Source organism: Schistocerca gregaria, chromosome 2 (genome assembly GCF_023897955.1).
Source record: "Schistocerca gregaria isolate iqSchGreg1 chromosome 2, iqSchGreg1.2, whole genome shotgun sequence".
NCBI classification, from domain to species: domain Eukaryota; kingdom Metazoa; phylum Arthropoda; class Insecta; order Orthoptera; family Acrididae; genus Schistocerca; species Schistocerca gregaria.
In genome coordinates, this window is record NC_064921.1 from 446,131,739 (window position 1) to 446,156,657 (window position 24,919).

General features: G+C 46.5%; 1 protein-coding gene across 1 annotated transcript in view; it reads left to right on the forward strand.

Moving 5' to 3' along the window:
* The first annotated feature begins 1,481 nt into the window (after nt 1–1,481).
* The window catches only part of LOC126336237 (uncharacterized), a 97,642-nt gene continuing 74,204 nt past the window's right edge, over nt 1,482–24,919 (forward strand). The window contains exon 1 of the mRNA XM_049999727.1: nt 1,482–1,568. Coding sequence (XP_049855684.1) covers nt 1,482–1,568 — 87 coding nt within the window. The remainder of the gene's footprint in view (nt 1,569–24,919) is intronic.

Sequence of the window (24,919 nt, forward strand, 5' to 3'; positions counted from 1 at the left end):
GCCTGAAAGAAGAAGATATCGATATAACTTTTGCATGTACACGCCATCGGTGGATGTGTAAATGATTTGAGCTCCAACTGTCTGTGACAAGTAAAATGGCCGGCAGAGTGCGTTAGTGTTGTTCCTGGTTAATGTTGTTGCCGGGCCTGGTAGGGTATACGAAGAACTGAATGGGGTCAAATGTTGAGCAATAGCTGTGAAGGACACGGAGATGCCGTTTATTCACGAGAGACAGCGTTATGAGCTCCTGACAGTTTGAAAGGAGCGTCATAGTGAGTCTACGCTTGACCGGCTGGTCGAATAGTGCAATTTCCAGATTTTTGGGGCATTCGCGTGTGACAGCGGCCTCATGTTGGATTGCACGGGAACGTGAGAGCACGCATACCAGTCCTGAAGGTTCTGGTTGATCACGGGTGACCACCACAAGGGAGGATCACCATATTGTGCACCATGCACATCACAATCTATTCACATCTACGCCTACCATTCGAGGATAAGTAATGTAGTCCCTAAACATTCCTTGCTACCCTGTTCCATTGGTCAGAGACTCACAGCAGTTGCACAGGAGAATGACCGTGCCTTGTGTACGCATCTGTTAACAGCACAATATAAACGGGCGCGTTTGGAGTGATGCGGTGGTCATGAAGCATGGCCTGCTGATGAATGGTGTCGCATTGTGTTCAGCGAAGAACCGATGACAATCGTCTGCAAGTACGACGGCGATCAGACTGAAGGTCCAGTTCGTCCAAAGTTTTGGAGAAGTACAGGGGTGTTACTCTTGGCGTCATGATGTGGGTAGCCATTGGGTATGGCTTCCGATCAGACCTTTAGTGATTGAGGGGACTCTGACAGCAAAACGGTATTCACAGACATATTTGCCACCTCATGTGTTATCTCTCGTGCAACAGGATCGTGGTTCCATTTTACAACAGGAAAATGTTCGTCCACACGTAGCACCTGCCTTTATGAACTGTCTGCGTAATTTTGAGGTTCTGCCGCGGCCAGCGAGATCGCCAGATCTGTCCGCAATAGAACATGTGTGGTACCAACTTAGACGTAAACTTCGACCTATCGCCAGTGTCCAGGTTATCAAAGGCCAATTACAGCAGTTGTGGACCACCTCGATTCAGCACAGGCTACAATGGCTTTCTGACACTTTTCCCAGTCGAATCAGTGCTTACATCCGGGGCCGCAAGGGGTTTAGCTCGTACTGATAAGTTGGTACATACTACCAGTTTCTTTGTCAATTTGATTCGATTTCATATTCACTGAAATAACTACACGTATCTCTCAATCCGTGATGTTTCATATCGTTTGTTCCTTTTATTCTGTATATTCACTTTTGTCATGAGACAGTGTATGCAGGTACAGGATGTTATTCGGAACAGGAAGGCACGTCGTTTGCGTGTGAGCATCTGATACGGTGTGATATGAAAGCTGGCTGAGCTGCCGGTATCGGCATAGCTCAGGTGTGGCGCAGCATGGGGCCCGTACAGCTTCAGCTTCAGCTGTTGGTGGTCTTGGTGCTCTCTGCAGCTGTCTCCGTGCTGGCGAACATAGCCCTAGCGGTGAGTGCAGGCTCTTCTCAGGACCGATTGGTTCACATAATCTTCTGCAACACTTTAGATGAATGTCAAAACACTGTGTCACAAGGAAGTGCGACAGGTATCTGATATCGATTACCTTTTACTCTGAAAGGACGGCTGTAGTCGAGTTAAAAAATTGTATAGTTTTCTATGCACTGCATCGTTGCTTTTTGCTTGCAATGCTCTTCGACCTGCGTCATCAAGGCCATCTTGCATACACATTTCTCTATTAAGTTCTCTGCTCCTCTAACTTACTCTATTGCATGCTTGCAGAGGACTATGAAGTTCTATGTCGAGAATAAAGTTGCTTATTGGCAACATGGTATATGACAAACACTTATTTTATGTAAAATGTATTTTAAGTACAATAGAGTACCTCCAGTGTGACCACTGGAGGTATTCTATTTTATCTATTTTATGTTTACCAATATATATCAGTTTAATTTTCTGTCAGAAGAAATCCAAAACCATGTTCTGAAATAGTGTCTTGTTTCTCCACTAGGCAGTGCCACAAGTTTCTCCAAAAAATCGTAACACAACACACACACAAATGTCATACTAACTAATGTAAATCCACCCGATGATGGAGGTTTAAACCTATGAAATGGGTCGTGGAGATAAATAAAACGGTGACCGATAACATTAAACTTGTTGGTTTATTTAATGTCAATAACAGTCACGGTAAAGCTTAACCTAAAATGTTCGTATTTGTTCCAATTGTTTTGAAGCAGACCCGGAAAATTAGTTTTTTAAAAAGCTTTATAAATGAAGCATGTTAACAGGTTGTTGTCTGATCTTTTGGCGATTACTTGATATTTACACCTGAAGGTGATGTGTACTTTCTCCATGTGGTTAAAAGCTTGCGAGTTCATAGAGAGGAAGAAAACGTGCGACAGAACACTTTTCGTGCTGCTTTTACATTCGAACGTAATCAATGTTTTCGTGAGTGACGTTTCTTAAATAGTTGATAGCCCTAAAAATCAACACCAGAAGACAGTACCTCAGCGTCTAGTACTCTCCGTCATAACATGCATCTCTCGATTGGAGGGGTTATGCGCTCCCACAGGCAGCTGTCCAGCCCGTCATGTCGGGGAGAATACACCGTAAGAAACATATTGTCAAAATTTTAGCTGATAAGACACACTGTACGACTGTACGTATTTTAAAAATAATGTTCAAATATGTCAAATTCGTAGCTAACCAGGCGGATGGAGAAATGTGTACTTCTGTCGTAGTTGTAGCAGACAGTTCATGCGCAATTTGGCGAGCACATATACTCGGTTGACGCCGCATGAGTAGACATATAAAACGACACAACTTGACCTTAATTTATAAAGCGAATTTCCGTTTCCGTTAATAGTTTATTCGGCGCAATAGTCCACGTTGAAACTTCGCTCGAATTTGCAGCTCATTTAATATTCATAATAATTAGCAGCTGCCTTTGTGATATCGCTAAGTGTTAGCAATGATGACTGTTATGCTAATTAAAGTCCAGAACAGAATTAGAGCACCTTCGAAGCCCAAAGAAAACATGCACAATAATAGCTTTCAGAAGAGGCCTTAAATTTTTTAGTTAAATGGGGGGAGAAAAAGGTTATCCATAAGCAGCGTGCAGAGCGGGTTTCATTTCGTGAATCCTGAACATGGATTGTATAAATGGAAAAAAGATTTAAACGAACTGCAAAATATGCGCCGAAATGAAAGTCACAAAAGTGTGAAAAAAAATCTGTTCGAACGATTTGGAACTGCTCGTGAGACCCAACGCAACATTGACCAAGGAGATCTATGAGAACGCGCGCTCTGAATTGCAAGTGAGATGAATATTACTGATTTCCAGGCTTGTTTGACCTGTTTTACCAGATTCAGGAAATTGTACAGAAAAGGAAGTCACAGAATTACGAAGTTTACTTGAAGTAAATGTGTAGAGGAAGTATCATTAATTGGTAATGTTATAGAGAAATTCGTAGCTGACATGAATCGTCTTGGCATCCACTAAAATATTCTGTGTGAAGCCAGTCAGTTAGGTATCTTACAAACCGCAATTTAACATTTCGCGTGAAAGAAAAAAGAGGAGTCAATTGAGCAGTTGATGAATGCTGAGACACATTCATATAAAACTTGGAAAAATATTATAATCGAAGTAGCGCAATGTGGAGAAACGGGAAAGAATCATTTGCGCTGTTACATGCGGAACGTCTTCGTACCATTGGCAGAAAATAATTCGTTGCTTTTGTTGCGCTCTTGGCCTGGACATAGCGACACCTCTGTGGAGGGCTACGAAAAGAGTTTTAATATAAATTAGATTCCACCCGGAACTAATAGTGTGATTCGGCCTCTCAATAAAAGAATTTCCAAGTCTAAAGCATTTTTATACCATTGTTGAGCAATATAATTTTTTTGAGCACAATGTCATTTCAGGTTTGTCAGCGGAACAGTATTGTTAAACTTAAGTCATTTCTGCATTATTGTTTTGCATCACCCCTTTTTTAGGAATTTGAACAAATATGTCTGGTACACAACACATGTAGTGTTTCGGGATATTTGTAAACATCCCAAAACACCATTGGTAAGCCGTCAACAAGAGACGCTCGTGAGTAAATTGAATAAGGATAAATGTAGTGGGAAAGGGAAACTGTGTGTTTTCCAGTCTTGTGTGCAGTGAATGTGGGGCAATGGTGGAGACGGCAAAGAGGGGAGCAGTAAAAACGGTATTACAGCCATTGGTCGTCCGGGGGTCATTTGTGCCATGGTGCAGCAAGTGCCTGATTCCGAGAGCCACAGATCCACAGAGTAAACGACGCATCAACAAGGCCGTGATTAACAACTGAAGAACGGTAGTTGATTTTCTGGCTTTTCTCTCTGGTTCTACAGTACGCATGTACGGACGTTTGAATGTGTTCAAGAGAGTGACATTACCACAGCAATTGTTAGATGTGTTGTGAAAAGTAATAGTGAAAATGTTGGGCAAAATATACCCATGTTTGTGAGAAGTGTGGCTATTTATTTAGTAGCGCAATAGAGAGAACTTGCGGAAGCATTCCGGGAATCTTCATCTCAGTTGGGTCGACCGGGAGGTTGGTCGGACGGATCCGGACCACCAAAAAACTGCTCTGAAAAGAGAGGATAAAGGCAATACTACTTTCATCTGGCTGTGTATTGGCGTCGGCAAAATATTGCCCTGTTATATCGGCCAGGGACGCCACTTCCCGCTAGCGATGGTATAAGACCCACTATAACTCTTACAAAATAAACAACAGCAGGAAAAGAAGGAAAAATACACCCCACACACTATGCAGAAAAAATGCATGATCATTTCTTACCCTTCCAGTTCTGTCTTAACAACTCTAGTAATTAGCGTGAAGTGCATGAATATGTAGTGACCTATTTCTGACAATCGATCCCTACGCGTGTACAGTGCTTCATAAACATTCCGCGAAGTGTTAATTTACGTGAACTGATATAGTTATTCCTTGACTTAGCTTTTGTTAGTTATTCTGTGCTGTTCATGTCTACAAAATTCATTCGTGTGTGTAGTGGTAAGTTATTGCTAAATATATGTGGGAATAAAGGAATTGTTTTCTCCAATACCCACATTAGGTGACCCCGACGAAGTACGTTAACATCCGCGTCGGCTTCAGCGCTTAACGAAGTTCCGCAACGTTCACATTTGTAACTTCCCCGCCAGCAGCGTCGCACTCGTTTCAGCACGATAATGACCGATTCGCCAGTCTCAATTCAACCTGAAGCCAGCAGTGCAATTAACAGGGTGACGATAAAACCTCCACCATTCTCGTGACATAATCCTCTATTGTGGTTTGCCCAGTTAGAAAGCAAGTTCGTCCTCGTACAAATATCGGCGGACGAAACTAAGTACAGCTATGTGGTTGCAGCACTTACAGAAGCTCTAGCAGCAGAAGTACAAGATATCCAAGCTGCATCACCGGATACCGATCGTTATGCATCCAATAAAAACGCATTAATAACGCGTTTGTCACAATCAGAGGCAAAACGGCTAGAGAAGCTACTGCGCACTGAGGAACTCGGAGATCGCACTCCATCACAACTCTTACGACGTTTGCGCACACTGGCAAGTAACACTGTAACTGATGATGTGCTACGAAATATATGGTTGTCCCGGCTGCCGTCAGATACTCAAAAAATTCTCACGGTACGTGCAGGCGATTTAAACGCACTGGCACAAATGGCCGATAGGTTAATTGACATGTATCCCACATCAAGTGGCTCAAGATTAACGCCACAACAAGAAAATTCGGCCACAGTGACGCTAGTCTCCCTACAATCACAACTGGCAGAGTTGACCGCACATAGCTGCATTACAAACGACGCACAACCGCCAACGGCCACGCCGCCGACAGTCACGAAGTCGCAATCGATCACCATCACTACAGAAATAATGCTGGTACCACAAGACATTTGGTAATGATGCACGAAAGTATACGCCACCTTGCAAGTGGAAACATGAAGGAGACACCGTAGTAGCGATAACTTGCAGTGCAAACACTCGCCGACTTTTTGTGACAGACCGCGAAACAAAACTACAGTTTCTCGTCGATACAGGCGCAGAAGTGTCCGTATATCCAGCAAACCGAGTATCATGCCGGAGCTGCGACCATTGTTATCTATTCGCCGCCAGTGACTCCAAAATTAGAACATACGGTCGAGTAACATTATTCCTTAACTTGGGGCTACGCCATGTGTTTGAATGGCAATTTACAGTGGCAGATATATTACAGTCTATTATCGGAGCAGATTTGTTATCCTTCTACGACTTACTCCCAAATCTGCGACGTCAGCGACTAATAGATTTGACTACTAGTCTGCATACAACAGGAAAAGTCCGTTGTACCACACAACTAGAGGTACGCACAGTCACAGGCGACACACCATCTATACGATAACTGAAAGGATACCCCGAGATCACACAGCAATCGCCTACTCTCCCACCAGTTAAGCATACAACCGTCCACCACATTTTGACCACGCCACAGCCGCCAACTCACGCTCGGCCTAGACGTTTAACGGCCGAAAAGCTAAAAGTGGTAAAGCAGGAATTTCGCAGCATACTGTCACACGATATCTGCAGAGTTTCTAGTAGCAGTTGGGCATCCCAAATTCAGATCGTGCCTAAAAAGAAGAATGGATGGCGCCCCTGCGGCGACTATCGCCAACTCAATGCAAGGACCATTCCAGACCGGTACCCAGCCCCACATATAGAAGACTTTTCTGCAAATGTTCACGGTAAGACTATATTTTCTACCATTGATCTAGTTCGAGCTTACTATCAGATCCCTATAGCTGCAGAAGACGTTCCTAAAACAGCGGTGACAACACCATTCGGTCTATTTGAATTCAGCCGGATGCCATTCGGACTATGTAATGCCGCCCAGACCTTTCAACGTTTTATGGATGAGATGTCACGCAACACTGCCTCTCGTACTTTTGGGTCTACGAACGTCATTCAAAAGTGATCTGAAAGCAACAGTAGCAGAGCTGGTGTATGGACAAACGTTACTGTGGGGCGGCGGGTGGAATAATTGTTAATGTTCCTGTTATTTATGCTGTTTGCCGTTCTCAACACTGGCTCTCTAACTACAATATTGGCAACCAGAAAGTCATTAGCAAAAGTGAAGCCTGTAATTAGAATTCCTAGTGCCCACTTCATCAGAGAAAGACATTTATAGCTACAGCTTATAGTTCTGAGGAATTAGGAGATTGTCTGGGATTCATAAACAAAAACCATTCTCTCTAAAATGTTCACTATATTCTGAAAATCACAGGCCAAAAAGAATCCACACAGTCCAACTACCAGAGCAGTTCAGAGTCTAATGCAGTGATGCAACTATAACTGTACAAATTAAATTTTTAAGTGAATGCTCGCCATAATTTGATGACAATGTTCATCAAACGCCACGCTAAATAATGGTAGAATGTCTGTCCTGCGGCGGCACGTGAAAATACGACATACGCAAAATGAAGATAGATCATTGAAGTCATCCCAGAATTAACACTTCACTCGAAAACGATTTCATGGTTACGCGTATCCCGAGTAACTTATTATGGCATCCGAGGCTGTTTATAGCAATGACACCGACGCTACGAGACGCGACTCTCGGCACAGGTGGTGCGCTAATCAGCGTCTGGAGCGAACTGGGGCCGCCTTCTTTCTCGATTGGATCTGCACGGAGATAACTTTTCCTCCGATGTGTGATGGAGTTCGCAGCAGTTAGTGCTTTGCCTCCCATGCATGCCGATGTAATGCGTCTTCACATGTGGAATGTCTTCTTGGGTGTCTCCTCAGCACAGTTCTGCAGTGCTAGCTATGCAACAAGCAGGTGTTGACGCTGCGCGGCAGTTTGCGGCCCAGCGTCCGGATTTGGGCGTTGTGTGACCGGCCAGCACGTTCGTAAAAGGTGCGGGCGGCCGCCTGGAAGAGGTCATGGAGCAGAGGTACTTCCGCGATGTCGTGAAGATGAGCGGTGGGGAAATCGTAAGGCAGGTGCAAGGAGAGCCGAAGGATGTGATTCTGCAGTGTCTCCAGCTTCTTCAGGTTCGTGTCGGTGGCGTTCCCCCAGACGACGGCGGCGTATTGGATTACAGGGCGGAGCAGCGCCTTGTAGAGAGTGATGCCCAGACGCGGTGGTAGTCGGGAGCCAGGGTTCAGCATCGGGTACAGGACGCGAAGCCGGTTCCGCACTTTGGCCTTCACTTCGCGGATGTGCGGAACCCACGTGAGCCGGCGGTCGATGGTGACGCCGAGGTAATGCGCCGTGGGACGCCACGGGACAGGGCTGCCACCGACGGTGAACGGTTGCAGACCCGCAGGAACGAGTCGCCTGGTGACGATCAGGAACTGCGTCTTGGCCCCATTGAATTGTAGACGCCACTTGACGGCCCAGGCTGCCAGGGTGTCAACGGCGAGCTGCAGACGGCGGCGCATGACGGCGGTATTGAGGCTCCTCGTATGTAGAGCCGTGTCACACGGTCGATCGTCGGCGCATCAGAAGTGTACAGCGAATACAGGAGTGGTCCCAAGACCGAGCCCTGTGGCACACCGGCGTTGATGCGGCGGAGGGAGGACAAGCCATGCGCGGCCCGCACATGGAAGGTCCTATCGGCAAGATAGGAATGGATGAGACGGACGTGTGACGTCGGGACCCCAAGTTCAAAAAGTTTGAACAAGAGGTCGCGGTGCCACACACTGTCGAAAGCATGCGACACGTCCAGGAAGACAGCGCCGAAGAACTCGCGCTGCTCGAGGGCGACGAACGCATCTTCCACTAGCCGTAGAAGTTGGTGAACTGCCGAGTGGCCCCTAAGAAAACCGAACTGCTCTTCGGGCAGGAGGCCTTCCTCGTCAACGTGGCGCTGCAGCCGCCTGATGTACACCCTTTCAAAGACCTTGGAGACGGCCGGCAGTAAAGTAATAGGTCTGTAGTTCGCGGGCTGACGCAGATCCTTCCCCATCTTCGGAATCGCCACGATCTCTGCATGCTTCCAGGACTGAGGAAAACTGCAGGACCGGAGGATTACATTAAAGACGGCGGCGAGATGAGTGACAGCCACCGGCGGCAACTTCTGGAGTAGGGCGTTGGAAACTTCGTCTGGGCCCGCAGCTTTCCTGTGGTTCAGAGCACGCCGGATGGACGACACCTCCTCCGCCGTCGTCTCTTCAATGACGTCATTTTCGTCGCGTGCCTCCAAGTAGCGTGGGAGGCGGTCAGCAACCAGGTCGTCGGGGACAGCGTCGGTCGGGTCTTCGATTGGCGTAAATGCAGCCTCAAAGACGTCTGCGAGGGCATCAGCCTTCACAGCTGGTTCGCAGACAGTCTGACCATTGACCAGCAGTGAAGGGATACGTTGCGTGCGGCGTAGGAAACGCTTCGTCGTCTGCCAGGCCGTGCCGTCGTCAAGACAGAGGGTGGCGACGTTGTTATTCCAGTCGCGATTGCGATGGTTGTGAATGGCGACCCGGATATCCCGCCGCATCCTGTTGAGGAGGCGCTTGGTGTCGGCATTTCTTGTCCGCTGCCACTCCCGATAGACCCGGTTATTCTCAGTGATGGCCGCAAGGATGTTCGGCGGCAGCTGGCGGGAGTAGTCAGGTGGAGTTCGAGGTCGGGGCGGCGTTGCTATGTTGGCAGCGTCGATCGTGGTTGCCGCAAAGTGCAGAAGTGCTGCGTCCGCTCCAGCTTCCGCAGGGGGCGGCGCGGCGGCGCGTAAGTCCACCACAGCTGCTTGAAACCTGCCCCAGTCGATGCCAGCAAGTGAGATGACTCGCCTGGGCTGTTGCAGGGCGTCTAGGTCGATATCGAAAACCACTGGAACATGATCAGAAGACAGTGCCGTCCTCGTCGCGGCGGTGATCTGATGAGAGATGCCCTTGACGACTGCGATGTCGATGATATCCGGGAGGCCACGGGCAGGGAAGATTGTCGGATCGTACGGCCCCACCACAAGCACATGGTGGCGTTCTGCTACCCAGAGCAGGCAGCAGCCAGCGGCATTGGTGATCCTGGAGTTCCAGGAGACATGTTTACTATTGAAGTCCCCGGCGACGAACACCTGTCCCCTCAAGGAGAGCAGAGCATCGATGTCAGCAGGGTCCAGTGGACGAGACGGCGGCCGATAGGCAGCGACGAACGTGATGGCGCCCGCCGAGGTGTGAACGACGACACCAGTGGCCTCCAGGGTTGCCAGTGGTGGAAGTTGTATCACGTGATGACGAATGCCATTGCGGACGTAAACGGCTGTCCGACCACCCGCCGTCAGTCGATCGGTGCGATAGCTGGAGTAGTTGGCCGCCCTGACGTCGACTCCAGGCTTCAGGTGGGTTTAGTTGATAAGGCAGACGTCGACGGCTTCATCTCGATGAAATTGGCGAAGTTCACCAGCTTGAGTGCGGACGCCGTTGGCATTCCACACGACGCCCGTGAGCCCTCTAACGCTGCCCATGGTGCAGCTGGTGAGTGTTGACAGCGGTCAGGGCCGGAGAGGCCAGCGGCACTGCAGCGGTGAGTTGCTGCGACAGGACTTCAATCAATTTCGTAGCACTGGTCACCAAGGCAGTGAGCTGCGCGACAAGGTTGGCCACGTCAACGGTGGAGGCAGCCGGCGCGGCCCCTGTCGCTGGAAGGGGGAGGCGTGGCTGACTCGTTGTGAGAGTCCACCTGGGGCTGCTCGACTGACGGTGCTGAGCGCTGGGTACCCACGGGGCGCTGACCCCCGCGCAGGCGATTGGCGGGGCGCGGTCTGGCCGACGGCCCAGGAGAGGCAGTACCCGGGTCCGCCACTAGCAGCTGTGGTGGAGGAGCAGGAGCCTCAGGTATCTGCACGGCATCGGACGCGGCAGGGGCAGGAGCAGCCGACGCAGCCGGGACGACGGAGGGCGCCCCTGACGTTGCCGCCGCGAAAGAGACGCCGGGCCGTCTCGTTGCTGGCTTCTTCGGACGCGGCGCTGGTGTTTGGCCACGTTGGCGAGCGATGGCACGCTTCCACACCTCACACCCACGATAGCTGGCCACGTGAGCACCGCCACAGAGTGCACATGTCGGCTTTTCGGTGGGCGGACGGGGGCACGCACTTCCCGTGTGGGCGCCGGCGCATTTAACACATCTGTCCAGCATAGAGCAGTGGCGCGCGACGTGATTGATCCCCTGGCAGCGAAAGCACTGCACAGGGCCTCTCCTGGAGCGAAGATCTCCGGTCTGAACCGGAACGTTGGCGACCCGCGTCAATTGGTAGAGTTTGCGGTTCTCCACGGTGTCGGAGCAGACGACCAGGTAGAGCGGCATATCATCGCGCGATTTAGGCGACTTCATCTTCACGACTGCCCGTATGTAGAAGCCAAGGTCAGCGAGTTCGCGATGCAGGTGATCGGCTTCCATGTTTAATGGGAGGTCCCGGATGACAATCTTCAAGACTTTGTCAGGTGCGGAAGCGTGGGTATAGAACGGGATACCACGCTCAGACGCCTCCTGAGTGACCCGGCGATAGTCGTCAACAGTTCGGAGTGTGACCCTGTACAGGTCTCGTCCGGCAGGCTTCACAGTATACACGGCCGTTGTCCAGCTGCGCAACAACTTCTGCAGTTCCCCATAGGGCGGCCGAAACTGGAGGACCACCGGCGGAAGATGGGAGTCTTTCTTCGGCGCAGGATCGCGCGGCAGCTGGTCAAGCGCGTTAGCGAGCGCGTCGAATGAGTTGGCGACGGCAGTTGGAAGCGTCGTCGATGACTGCATGCGTCTTGCAGTGCCCCGGCCGGGACAAAACCATCAGCGTCAGGGGCGAAATCTTGCTTGGACCTCTTCTCGATCGGCGAGCTGCGAACAGCGGACGTCGCGGCTGTTGCCCTCCTCTTCTGTTTCTTACTTCGTCCGCGTGGCTGAGGGGCGGTGGAGCTCTCATCTTCAGAATCAGGGAGCGGAACAGACAGCGCTGTCTTCAAAGTTTCCAGAGCTGTGTCCATCAAATCCATAGCCATAGCACTGGTCGTCATAAGTGGGGGGCCAGATGGGGCTGCCGACGGCGCAAGCGCAGCCGGACGGCGATCTGCCACACCCTTCGCGTCGCCAGCAAGCGCAGGTACGTCCTTCTCGCGGCTGCACATCTCAGCGACGTGTGTACGTGTGCCTTCTTTCTCACGTAGCATTCTTACATATAAAGCCGCGGTGCGGACGGCTAAGGGAACGCCTGATCAAATCTGGTCTCCCGACTAACCACTTTAAGTTATCGAATAAATCAATCCTTCCTTTGCTGATGGCCGATGAAGCTTTCAATTTAATTGCGCAATCAGCACACAAGTAAGTAATCATAATGAAAGTCTGATGTGGCTAAGTCAAATATTTTGGGCGAGAGAATTAATTTAATTACACTACATGCAGTAGACGAGCTCTGAACTTGCTCTTTGGAGATACGCTACAGCTATCGTTTTATAGTTATTCTGTTGAAACTTCTTACATTTTTATGATTATAGCGGATCTCCCTTTTACTTAAATTTAAACATCCTAGCTTTATTTATTCGCCTACTTAATCTATCTTGCTTCCTTAATTTCTAAGACAAAAACCAGAAAATAATGAATTTCAATTAAAATTTTAATTTGCGAGATCCAGAATACCGTTTCTACTAAATTATTATGCAAAAGGAATCTAAATATAAATTTTTAAGTTTCTAGCTCTTTTCTGTTGCGCCAATGATTTTTACAGAAAAACATCCAAATTTCGAAAATGGTTAAAGTTGGTGAACTGATATCCCAGAGATATTGATTTTGTATTACTCCTGACATGCTAGAAAAGTTTTAGGTTATTTACTTCATTTTAAAGTATTGCGCATAAAGGATGACGTTATAGCTAGTTACAGTGGACTAGGCTGGCACACAATGGAAAGACTGATGTGAATTTTATAAGGCGTGAGTATGCTGCTTCCCTACATTACGCCTACCTGGAGAATTTGTGCACAGCATGGCAGATGATACAATCACAGCCTCAGAATTCGCCACAAGATTAAGAGAGCATATACGTTAATTGAGACCAACAATGCCTAGAAACCAGCTTGGAAGACATTCGTTTTTGCGGAGCTAGACAAGTGCACGCATGTGTTCTTACGCAATGATACTGTGCGTAAACCACTGCAGCCACCATATGACGGACCATATCTGGTAGTAAGTAGGGATACCAATACTTTCCGCATAATGATTAACGGTACACCCATCACAGTTGCAGTGGACCGTATCAAGCCTGCATTTCTGGACGCAACAGACACCACAGCTACCACTGAACACAAACCAGAGAAGGCAGGAGAAGCTACAAGATGTGTTCCTGTACCCCATGAACACCACAACGCTCAGCGAACACCAGTCACTGCAACACCAAGACCGACATCGAGGACTACTGCACCACTCCCTGACACAACCACTGACACACGTGATGCACCACCCGGTTTCAAGAAAGATGTAGTTACAAGAGCTGGCGGCGTGTGAAATTTAATCTGCGGTATCGTTAGCATTAAAGTGGGGAGTCATGTAGTGACCTATTTCTGACAATCGATCCCTACAAGTGTACAGTGCTTCATAAGCATTCCGCGAAGTTTTAATTTACGTGCAGTGATATAGTTATTCTTTGACTTAGCTTGTGTTAGTTATTCCGCGTCTACACAATTCATTCGTGTGTGTAGACTTAAGTTATTGTTAAATATATGTGGGAATAAAGGAATTGGTTTCTCCAACACCCACAAATACAAAGATTTTTCTTTTAGCAGATGTGCGATGTGCGAGGTCTAAAGAAAATATTAGTTTTCGTCATCCAATAGATATTTCGCATTTTTGTGACGACTACAAGGAATAAGCAAGGAAACGTTTCATTATTTTCAAAATATACGTTATTCGACAATTATCATAAGAACTGTGCTACAAGTATTGTTATAAAACATTTCACGTCAACAGATTAAAGTCGCGTCTGATGTAAGTCGTCTGTAGAGTAACATCATATACTTGCTTGATTTTCTGTTCTCTGTCGGTCACTTGTGTAACAATTACACCTGTAACATTTAGCTGTCGATATGACCTGCAAGGCCGGCCAGTGTGGCCGTGCGGTTCTAGGCGCTTCAGTCTGGAACCGCGTGACCGCTACGGTCGCAGGTTCGAATCCTGCCTCGGGCATGCATGTGTGTGATGTCCTTAGGTTAGTTAGGTTTAAGTAGTTCTAAGTTCTAGGGGACTGATGACCACAGATGTTAAGTCCCATAGTGCTCAGAGCCATTTGAACCATTTTTGACCTGCAAGTTATTAATAAGATTTGTGAAGTGAGACATTTTTGGTGTGGTTTAAGTGCTTAAAATTCGCGTGGGGGCACTTTGGAGTTCGCACAATGCGGCCTACGTCGTCTCGTCATGAATAGTCTGCTTATTCGCTATTCGAGTGCTGGTGCTGTGCAAACCGCTGTTATGAGAGGTTCATCAAGCGGAAAAAACAAGTGATTTTAACATTTATATATAAAAAAAATAATCTTTCAGTGCGCCTTAGCAGCTAAAATTTTGATAGAGTATTTATTTCGACGTGTTCTTCCATCGTGAAAAATTTCAGGAAAGGTTTCGACATGTAGGAGTGGACCACTCACTTTTTCAGAGTAACAGAGATTCTGAGTGAGAACGACAGCGGCGAGCGCAGCTTGACAGCTGCTGGGGGTTTAATCGCTGCAAATTACAATTCCGCCCGTTCTGCTAATGAGCTAGCAACACAGTAGCATTGCCAGCTGCAGCGCAGTGGAAGCAGTAAACATTAAGGCGCAGGATGTATGCGTCACACGGAACAGGAAGTGTGAGGATCAGATATGGACTTATATGAAAGCTAACTGCGTTGCGCTATTTGGCAGAGTTCGTCTCGTGCGCAGTATACGGCCTCCGAAACTGCTGGTGGCTTAGGCGCGTAGCCTCCTGCCGCTCTCTCCTCAGGACCAACTGACTCGCACAGTATCTTTCAACACTGCGATCTGACGTGGTCAAAACACTGTGGGGCGGGGAAGTGCGAAACGTGTTCGAAGGCTGGATTCCTTTCACTCTGAAAGGTAGTTTCCTGTCAAGTTCAGATACTGTGTAATCTGGTCTGCACTGGTTCTTTGTCCCTGGCTTGCAGTGTTCTTCCTCTTGAGTCATCGAGGCTGCGTCGGTGATTCACGTCTCTACTTTCCTTTATTGCACAAATATCACTCTACTGTGTGCCAACAGAGGACCACAAAATTGTTGGTCGAGAAATACGTTCCCTATTGGTTCTCAAGTTATCCGACACAAACACTGAGGCAATTGTTGCAACTGAGTCTTGTATCCAATTTTCTTAGCACACCAGTAAACCCACGATTTTTTAAGGTATCGAACTCCCATGCATAAAACAGCTTCAAACTTGTCATATTTTTACAAACCGGTTAATGTGTTAAATATTTTGACGTTAAGCATGAAAGCGGGGGAAGTATAGAAAAAAGTTTGAAATTATGTTTAAAATTATTTAAAAGTGCTTTCATTCTCAAATACTGGATGAATCTACTCTAGATATTTTTCCCAATGAGCTAGTCTACCTCAAGTCATATAAAAAATTCCTAACTGTAATACTTTTCTTATTGTGTTAACTCTTCAACATAGGATTATAAGTGTTAAAGAGTAGATCATGATACCATTTTAAATCTTGTCAATAATTATATGAAACACTTAAAATCAAATTCTTGTTACCTTTGGAAGCTGTTATTTAGGCTACTTCTAAGTGAGATTGAGAGCCATCAAGAGGGTTCGCCGTTTAGTATTAAAGATGCGTGTCCTCAAAACACCTCCATAAAAATCTCTGTCTTTCAATGTGGTCGCTACTACTGATTTCACGGCTTTGCTCCAACTCACATCACTATATAATCAAGTTTGAGGTTTAGCAATAATCCAAACACAATATAAAACGTTTGTATGTATGTTCTACTCCTCCTATACCATGGCCCAATTTCAACCAAACGTGATACACATATTACTTATTGTCTAGAAAGAAACACTATGGGGATAATAATCGCGTACCTATCAAAGGGATCGAGGTCAAAAAGTAGGTTTGCCCATGATGCGTGAATAACCATACCTTATTCAGCCAGCATTTGAGAATGGGATCACTTAGTGACTTGCAACAAACAAGGCATACGGTTTTTTGCTTGCTAACAGCCCCACAAAATAATGAAAGGAAGAAAGTTTATCGCTTACTACATTTTTGCTGTTCATGAAGTAAAACTGCCACATGGAGCGTCACATTTTAGTTTGTTACTCCTTTGGTACTAACTCCATACATTTTGCAGAAGGTATTCACATATACCACTGGATGTAACATTGTACGACACGTAGTTCAAGAGATCTGACATCGTACACACTGAGATGTTGGGAAATATGTGTAGAAATACGTGTCAAATATGTTAAATATGTTTGAAATATAGCCACATGTGAAAGCTCGTCCTAAACCCTTGGAACCCTTGGTACATACTGTGCGGGTAAGAACCAGCAACTCCTATTAGGATGAGATTAATAATGTGGGAAAAGAAGGGAGAAGGACATGGACTGGCAAATGGGGAAGGAGGAGAGAGACACAGTTGGGAGGAGGAGGAGATTTAGAAGGAAGGGAAGAGGAGCAGATGGAGAGAGAAGGGAGAGGAGGAGATGGGAAGGAAATTTGAAGAGATGGACAGACAGAGGATGAAGGAGGAGAAGTGAGAGTAGCGAAGAGAGAAGAACATGGAGAGGGGGAGGGGGAGACAGGCAGAGAGTGTGGGAGGAGGAGATGGGCAAAGAGAGGGGATAGGCAGAGATGGGGGGAGGAAGAGATGGACAGAGGAGGCAGGAGGAGATCAGCAGAGGGGGAATAAGCAAATGGACAAGGGGGAGGGGAGAGGAGTAGGTGGATAGCTAGAGGGGTGGGGGGCAGATGGACATGGAGAAGGAAAGGAAGGGGTGGACAGAGATTGCTGCAGAACGACAGACAGAGAGCAAGGCAGGGGAGGAGTTTTGGAGGAGATGGACAGAGAGAGCAGGGCGAGGAGATTGGCATGGAGAGTGGGAAAGAGGAAGAGGATAGAGGCAGAGGGAGGAAGGAGATGGACTAATAGAAGGCGCGAAAAATATACATTCCAGGCCAATGCTAGGTACTCAGTCAGTATCCGAACATGATTAAGTAGGTTTCTCCATCTTGCTTACTTACATTTTTCCGCTTTTAAGGAGAACATTCATCCAGTACAGCAAATGCTAAACTCTTCTAGCGATTCTACGTTCCGTACAGCTATCCACCGAAGACACCTTCGTGAAGAAATTATTATCACCCGTGAGTGCCGCTAAAGAATCTGATAAATCTACTAATAAGCTCTGCACATAAGTCATATTACGCTTTCTTTGTGTTTACACTGAAGGTAGACGTGTTGCGACGGAGGTGAGAAACAGAAGACAATTGATAATTCTGGGAGAGGGAGAAACCAAATGAAACTTAACGGCTAGTTGCTTTCCTATACGTAGTCTGTATGATCACTCGTATTTGCTCCTTCTTTATTATTATTCAAACCGTTCTTTGCAACGTTCTCCTTTTCTGTTGGAACAGCCCTCAGACATGCGTGGAATTGCTTGCGGTCCACAACCGGGGGAAAGGCCGAGAATGAGAGAAAACTGGCAGTTTGCGGCAATAGTTACTTCAATTAATATTGCCTAATATTATAAGCGCGCAACGGATAACCGGGGAGAGAATGAGGGAGGTCCAAACGGAACAGCAGAACGTGTCTACTCTTTCGTATTTACTGGTTGTCGAAGGGACTGGGGTTTCACATGATTGTGATGGTAGCATCCGACTTATTCTACAGATTTCTGCGAGATATTTGTCTGCATGTTAAAGATTCTTCTATTCGTCATTTAATTATCTATTAACTGAATAACATAACGTCGTCATCGACATACACCACGGTTAAGACAAATATTAACATCGCTACGATTTAGACAATACTTTCATTACGATTTAGACAAAAGTTTCATTGACACACAGTACAGTTAAGAAGAGACTTATTATCACTACGAGTGCACACTGCTTGAACACTTAAGGGGTTGGTTGGGATTACGTTTCGTCAACTTGCCACAACCCCTAATTTGTTAGTCTAGTGTGCATGCATTCAACTACACGAAATCAGAAATCAAATACAAAAGACAGGAATGTAATAAGATAGAGAGTGCTGGGGAGAGAGCAGAGATTCACTACTCGCATTCAGATCTTTAACGGACACGAAGTTACCTTTTGAGTACAAGGAAACGTTACACTTTCTAAACTTCTTCCGTCTGTGCGTTCCTAGCTTACTGTGCTCGCCTATTACGCCGATGACCACGTAGTCCTAGTCAAACACATCACCCGGTATCCTATTTGCATAATCAATCTAACGCGTGTGTGAAAAGGGTTGTGAAGCGGCAAGGATTACTGAGTCGATTCTGTTCGGCATCTGATTTTATCAGCGGTGGGAAACAGTCGCTTTAAGAGCGGCGCTGTACAAGTGCTCCACATGAAGCCTCATGGGTCATAAAGAACAAACCGTCACGAAATTCACAAGCCAGAAAGGAGATCTTATCCTTCGTTAATCTAGACATTTCATGCACTATAAGGGCTTGCAGTCAATGTAATAGGGGAATATGAGAGGCTTAAAATTCAACACTGGCTACCACGTCGCGAAGAACAAGGAACAGAGTCCTCTCCAACACATTTAAGGCAAATCTTAATAAATTTCACAGAAGGCAGACTTGAAATCTTTCTCTATGCAACGACGTGCTAGAAACAGAATGGGTTGGTACATTTATCAAATATTCAAATACATTTGTCCTGAATTTGGAGACAGAGATACTGAAAGTACTTCTGTTCCCTTACAAGTCTTCTTACCCTCTGCCCCGTCTGCCGAGTGACCAACCTCTCCACCTTCAAGCTTTTTTCAGTCAACCGACTATCTCTGGTCACTACCTGTTTATGTCCTATCTGCTCTCATCCCAGAGTGGAAGAAACCGAGTTGGTATTACTCTGTACAGGTTTTCCGCTGCTAAAAATCGTCTGCTTGTCAGCTAACGTTGACTACGCTCAGGGATAGGAGGGGAAGGACATGGTATGTGTACATACAAATAGCGCTTCAGTACTAACATAATAATAATACCTAAATCTATACAACATATTTACGAAGTTTTTGACTTCTTTCATCCGTCGACATCAGGTTGCGCGGCGCCCATGGCAGGAACATTCTGTGGGGTTGCTGTGGAGTTAATCGGCAATGTGCAGGGCTAACGCACGAGATATGGTTGAAGAGCAATGGCAATTTTGAAGTTTCGCGTGTTGCATTAATCTGATTCGCTCGAGTTTGTCATTTTTATATCGTCAAACATGTATCACAAGTATCTGTACAGTGAATAATGAATATCTAGTCGAAAAGGTTATCTTTTATCATTTTTTTTCGTACCAAAACCGAGCCACATATTCGAAGACGGCTTGGAACAGCAAATGGGTGGTTCAAAGTTCCCTTACTTGTACACGTAAAATACGGTCATAAAATCCAGTATGAGGCAAAGAAATACTTTATGAAATGACATAGCATGGAGAAATAGGCTGTGAAGTGTACAAAGCACAATGCATTGATTGTTAAAAAATGCTAGCAACACGCTCGATTGCCAAATTTGAACGGTTCCTGAACTTTACTATGAGTCATATGAGTGTATGGTTTAGAGCTGAGCATAGTCAAGTCGCCGTAAGTAAATTATCAAAAATTTACGAATCCATAAAGCTCTTTTCGTATGGTTGACATGCACCGCTTTGTCAGGAAAAAGAAAGGAACCAGCGGGAAAATGCTTCTGAACAAAAAACGAATATACTCCTGTATGAATGCATGGTACCGCGGTGATATGAGTTAATAAAATTTTCTCTGGCTTCCAGCAGCGTCAGGTGGTTAAACTCCCACGAGCTTTCGACCGAGCTCTCCTCAGTCATTTTCAAGTCTAAAGAATGACTGCTGTGGTGCCGTGGGCGAGTCGTTATATACGCACACTGCTGTCTGTGACGTCACTATTGCTCTCTTCCTCGCCATATATGATAATGTTTTCGTCCCGCGTCCGTCGCTCCCGTTTTAACCTCGCGATGGCCGGGTCCCAGGCTGTGCTGAGCGGCAAACCGCCGTCCTTTTTGATGGTGTTTTCAGAGGTTTTTTTATTTCAATAGCTTCTTTTATGACGCCAACAGAGAAAAGAACACAACCGAAGAAGAAAGCAAGAAACTTGTGTTTTTGCCTCTCTGTGGCACAGTGTCGGGAAAGTTTAGCCGGCTCCTGAAGAGATATAATATTTCATCGGTGTTCAGGCCCCCAGCAAAAATTCGACAGATTCTGAGATCTGTGAAGGACGATCTAGGGCTTAGAACGCCTGGACTGTACAAGATACCATGTGGCTGTCACTACGTCGGCCAAACAGTACTCACGTTGGAGCAACGCCGGACGGAACACGAGAGGTGCTTACGCCTACGCCATCCAGAAAAATCAGTCGTGCCATAACACGCCTTAGAAAATGGACATCGAATTCTATTCGACGAAACATCTGTCGTTATGAGGACGAAGGGATTTTGGAATAGCGTCATAAAAGAAGCTATTGAAATAAAAACCTCTGAAAGACCATCAAAAAGGACGGCGGTTTGCAGCTCAGCACAGCCTGGGACCCGGCCATCGCGAGGTTAAAACGGGAGCGACGGACGCGGGACGAAAACATTACCATATATGGCGAGGAAGAGAGCACTAGTGACGTCACAGCCGGAAGTGCGGCTATGTAACGACGCGCCCACGGCGACACAGCAGTCATTCTTACCACTTGAAAATGACTGAGGAGAGCTCGGTCGAAAGCTCGTGGGAGTTTAACCACCTAACGCTGCTAGAAGTCAGAGAAAATTTTATTAACTCATATCGCCGCGAAACCATGCTTTCATACATGACGTACCTCTACGGGAGGAAACGTGGCGCAGCAGCATTAAACGCCTAGTGAACCTGAGTGTTATGAAGGCTAAACTATTAAGCTCTCTAGCCCTGCTGCTACGTTGTCGAGATGAGAATACGATTCCTCGATTTGCCATGGTGTACCATAACATCAACACCTCGGCAGCCAGAAGAATCTATCGTCTTGCCAGCTCTGCCCTGTTGCGGGAAAGGATACACCTCAGTAGGAGGCAGCTGGATTTAAGCGGTCGCGAGCTGCTGGCTATCCATCTGCAAGTGACAGAGGTACTCTCGCAAACAAATTGGGAGTGGATCGATGCGGCCACCACAGCACAACAGGTGTCATCGCAAAAGAAGACCACAGAGAAACAGAAAGGGAAGTTCTAGCGGCTATCACAACAACAACACGGTGCAGAACGAAAATCAACAGAACGAACTGTCATGAACGGGACGGAGAAAGAGATCGACGCGGATGCCATTTCAGCGCTTAAGAAAGGTCTTAACTTCGCACCAGCGCCTCGGAGCATCCCAGTCTGTGATATTATAAGTGGGGTTGAACAAGCAATCCGCAAGGTGCCTAGTGAGAGTGCAGACGAAAATCGTCGCGAAACGTGTCATATCATTTCAAAATCTAAACCACCGAGGTCTAACTTGACTAGGGCTGAACGCATTGCTCTTCACGCACTCCGCAATGACCCCATCATCGTGGTTCTGCCAGCTGACAAGGGCAATGCATCCGTCATTCTGAATAAAGCTGACTACGACGTCAAAATTCAGTTGATTCTTGAAGAGGACACATACGGGAAACTGCCACGGGACCCGACGTCAAGAATAATGAGGAAGGCATCAGAGGTTCTTAAACAGTCAACGCTGGAAGAGGGCGTTATTAAGAATCTTCTCCCTCAGGCGCCGAGACAACCTACGCTTTATGGACTACCAAAAATCCACAAACCGTATTCTCCTCTTCGTCCCATTGTCAACATCATTGGCTCACCCACTTACAGATTGACAAAACACCTGGCCAGCTTCCTTGCACCGCATTGTGTGCGTCACATGAAGAACACCGACGACTTTTTCAGCAGAATTTAACAACTGAGTCTTAGTCAAGGAGATATAATGGTTAGTTGTGATGTGGTTTCCCTGTTTACACGTGTTCCGGTCAAGACTGTATAGAATTTCTCTCCCAGTTATTTGATAGCACAATTGTGGGACTGTTTAAGCACACGTTGACATAGTCGTATTTCTTACATGGTGGCCAGTATTCCTAACAGTTGGACGGAGTGGCTGTGGGAAGTCCATTAACTCTATCCATAGCCACCCTTTTTATGGAAAAATTTGAAGACATCGCCATGGACATGGCTCCAGCTAAGCCAAGTTACTTTTATCGTTACGTCGATGACACTTTTATCATCTGGCACCATGGTCGTGAAAATCTGGGAGAATTCTTAGCACACCTTAACAGGATTCACGGCCACATCAAGTTTACGATGGAAGTCGGGACAGATGGTGCATTGCCCTTCCTTGACGTCCTCGTTCGACGGAAAACCAATGGGCACCTCAGCTACAGTGTCTACAGGAAACCAACACTCAGATCGGTATCTGCACGTTCTCAGCCACCACCATCCGACACAAAAACGTGGCGTTGTGAATACCCTCGTCCAAAGTGCTAAAGTCATCTCAGGCGCTGAAAGTCTGCCACTAGAACTGAGCCACCTCCGGAAAGTCCTCCGGGAAAACAGGTACAGCCGCGATAGGTGTCACAAGCTATATCTGATGTGACGCATTCTACCTTCCTCAGCATCTCTAAAATTTTTCGCAAAAATTCTGCCCTTCATACACATTCGCGCTTTTTTATGCTGAGAGAGGAGGAGACGTTGGCAGTGAGAAAGAGACGAAAAAAAATACTGGAAGACAGTAGACGGTGGTTGTGGTATAGAAAGAGCGAACGAGATAATGGCAGTTTACGATAAAGAGTGGGACACAGTGGTACTGGGCGCATAGCTGACGGTGACAGAACAGTGCTAGGAAAAGAGTGAAGGAGCCAGTAACAGTGGGACAGGAACAAAGAAGGGGAGAAAGTGGAAGTGGGTGAGAGCCAGTGACAATGAGATGCAGTGCCTATGACAATGACGACGATGAAGAGAGAGGTACTGACAGTGGGAAGAGACGCCAGCAGTGGGAAGGAGTGAATGAGTTCGTAGCAGTATGAGATGGCAACAGGGAGACAGTGACAGTGAGAGGGGACTGTAGTGACAGGACAGAATTAAGGATTCTGTGGCTGTGGGACAGGATACAGTGGTAGAAGTCGCAAAGCGATATGACAGTGAGTTTGGCTGAATGAGTGAGTGAGAATGGGCAAGTGGGAGTGGATGGGTATGAGCGAGTTACAGCAATGGACTACTGAGTGTGAGCAAGTTACAGTTAGGGGAGATTGTGGGAGAGAGAGATGAGTTGAAAATATGTTCGCATTCCAAAATTTATGTGAAAATTGCTGAGGAAGTCTGAATGAGGCAGCCGGTGCTCGACTTTTCAGTCAGAGTCTCTTATAAACAGAAGCATGTTCGCCTTTTTTGTGCTCTTACATGAGCATTTTCTCACATGCTAAAACTCCTTGGCGGCAAAGAGTATATAACGAGCCAGCAGCTGGCCGCTGCGAGGTACTCCGACGGTCGGAAGGCACAATGCATTGATTGTACAAAAGTACTAGCAGCGCTGCTCGTTTGCTAAATTTTAACGGTTCCTGAACTTTAGTATGAGTCATATGAGTGTATGGTTTTGATCTGGGCATGGTCAAGTTGCCAGACCGAGTATAGGACGGTTTTGATCTGGTGTAGTTGAGCTGCCGGACTGAACTTTGGTAAGTTACCTTGAGGGCTTGGCTTCCAGTCGCTACTGACAGGTCATCAGGCTGATTTACAACGAGTTTCTACATCGAGTTTTCACGGGTCCCTATAGACCTTTGTGTTATTGCTAATTTAGTATTGAGTTGTTGTTGTTGTTGTTGTGGTCTTCAGTCCAGAGACTGGTTTGATGCAGCTCTCAATCCTACTCTATCTCGTGCAAGGTTCTTCATCTCCCAGTACCTACTGAAACCTACATCCTTATGAAGCTGTTTAAATGTATTCATCTCTTGATCTCCCTCTACGATTTTTACCCTCCACGCTGCCCTCCAATACTAAATTGGTGATCTCTTGATACCTCAGAATATGCCCTACCAACCGATCCCTTCTTCTAGTCAAGTTGTGCCACAAATTTCTCTTCTTTCCAATTTCATTCAATACCTCCTCATTAGTTATGTGATCTACCCATCTAATCTTCAGCATTCTTCTGTAGCACCACATTTCGAAAGCTTCTATTCTCTTCTTGTCTAAACTGTTTACTGTCCACGTTTGCCTTCCATACGTGGCAACATTCCATACAAAACTTTCAGAAACGACTTCCTGACACTTAAATCTATACTCGATGTTAACATATTTCTCTTCTTCAGAAACTCTTTCCTTGCCATTGCCAGTCTATATTTTATATCCTCTCTACTTCGACCATCATCAGTTATTTTGCTCCACAAATAGCAAAACTCGATTACTACTTTAAGTGTCTCATTTCCTAATCAAATTCCCGCAGCATCACCCGACTTAATTCGACTACATTCCATTATCCTCGTTTTGCTTTTGTTGATGTTCATCTTATATCTTCATTTCAATACACTGTCCATTCCGTTCAGCTGCTCTTCCAGGTCTTTTGCTGTCTCTGACAGAATTACAATGTCATCTGCAAACCTCAAAGTTTTTATTTCTTCTCCATGGATTTTAATTCTAACTCCGAATTTTTCTTTT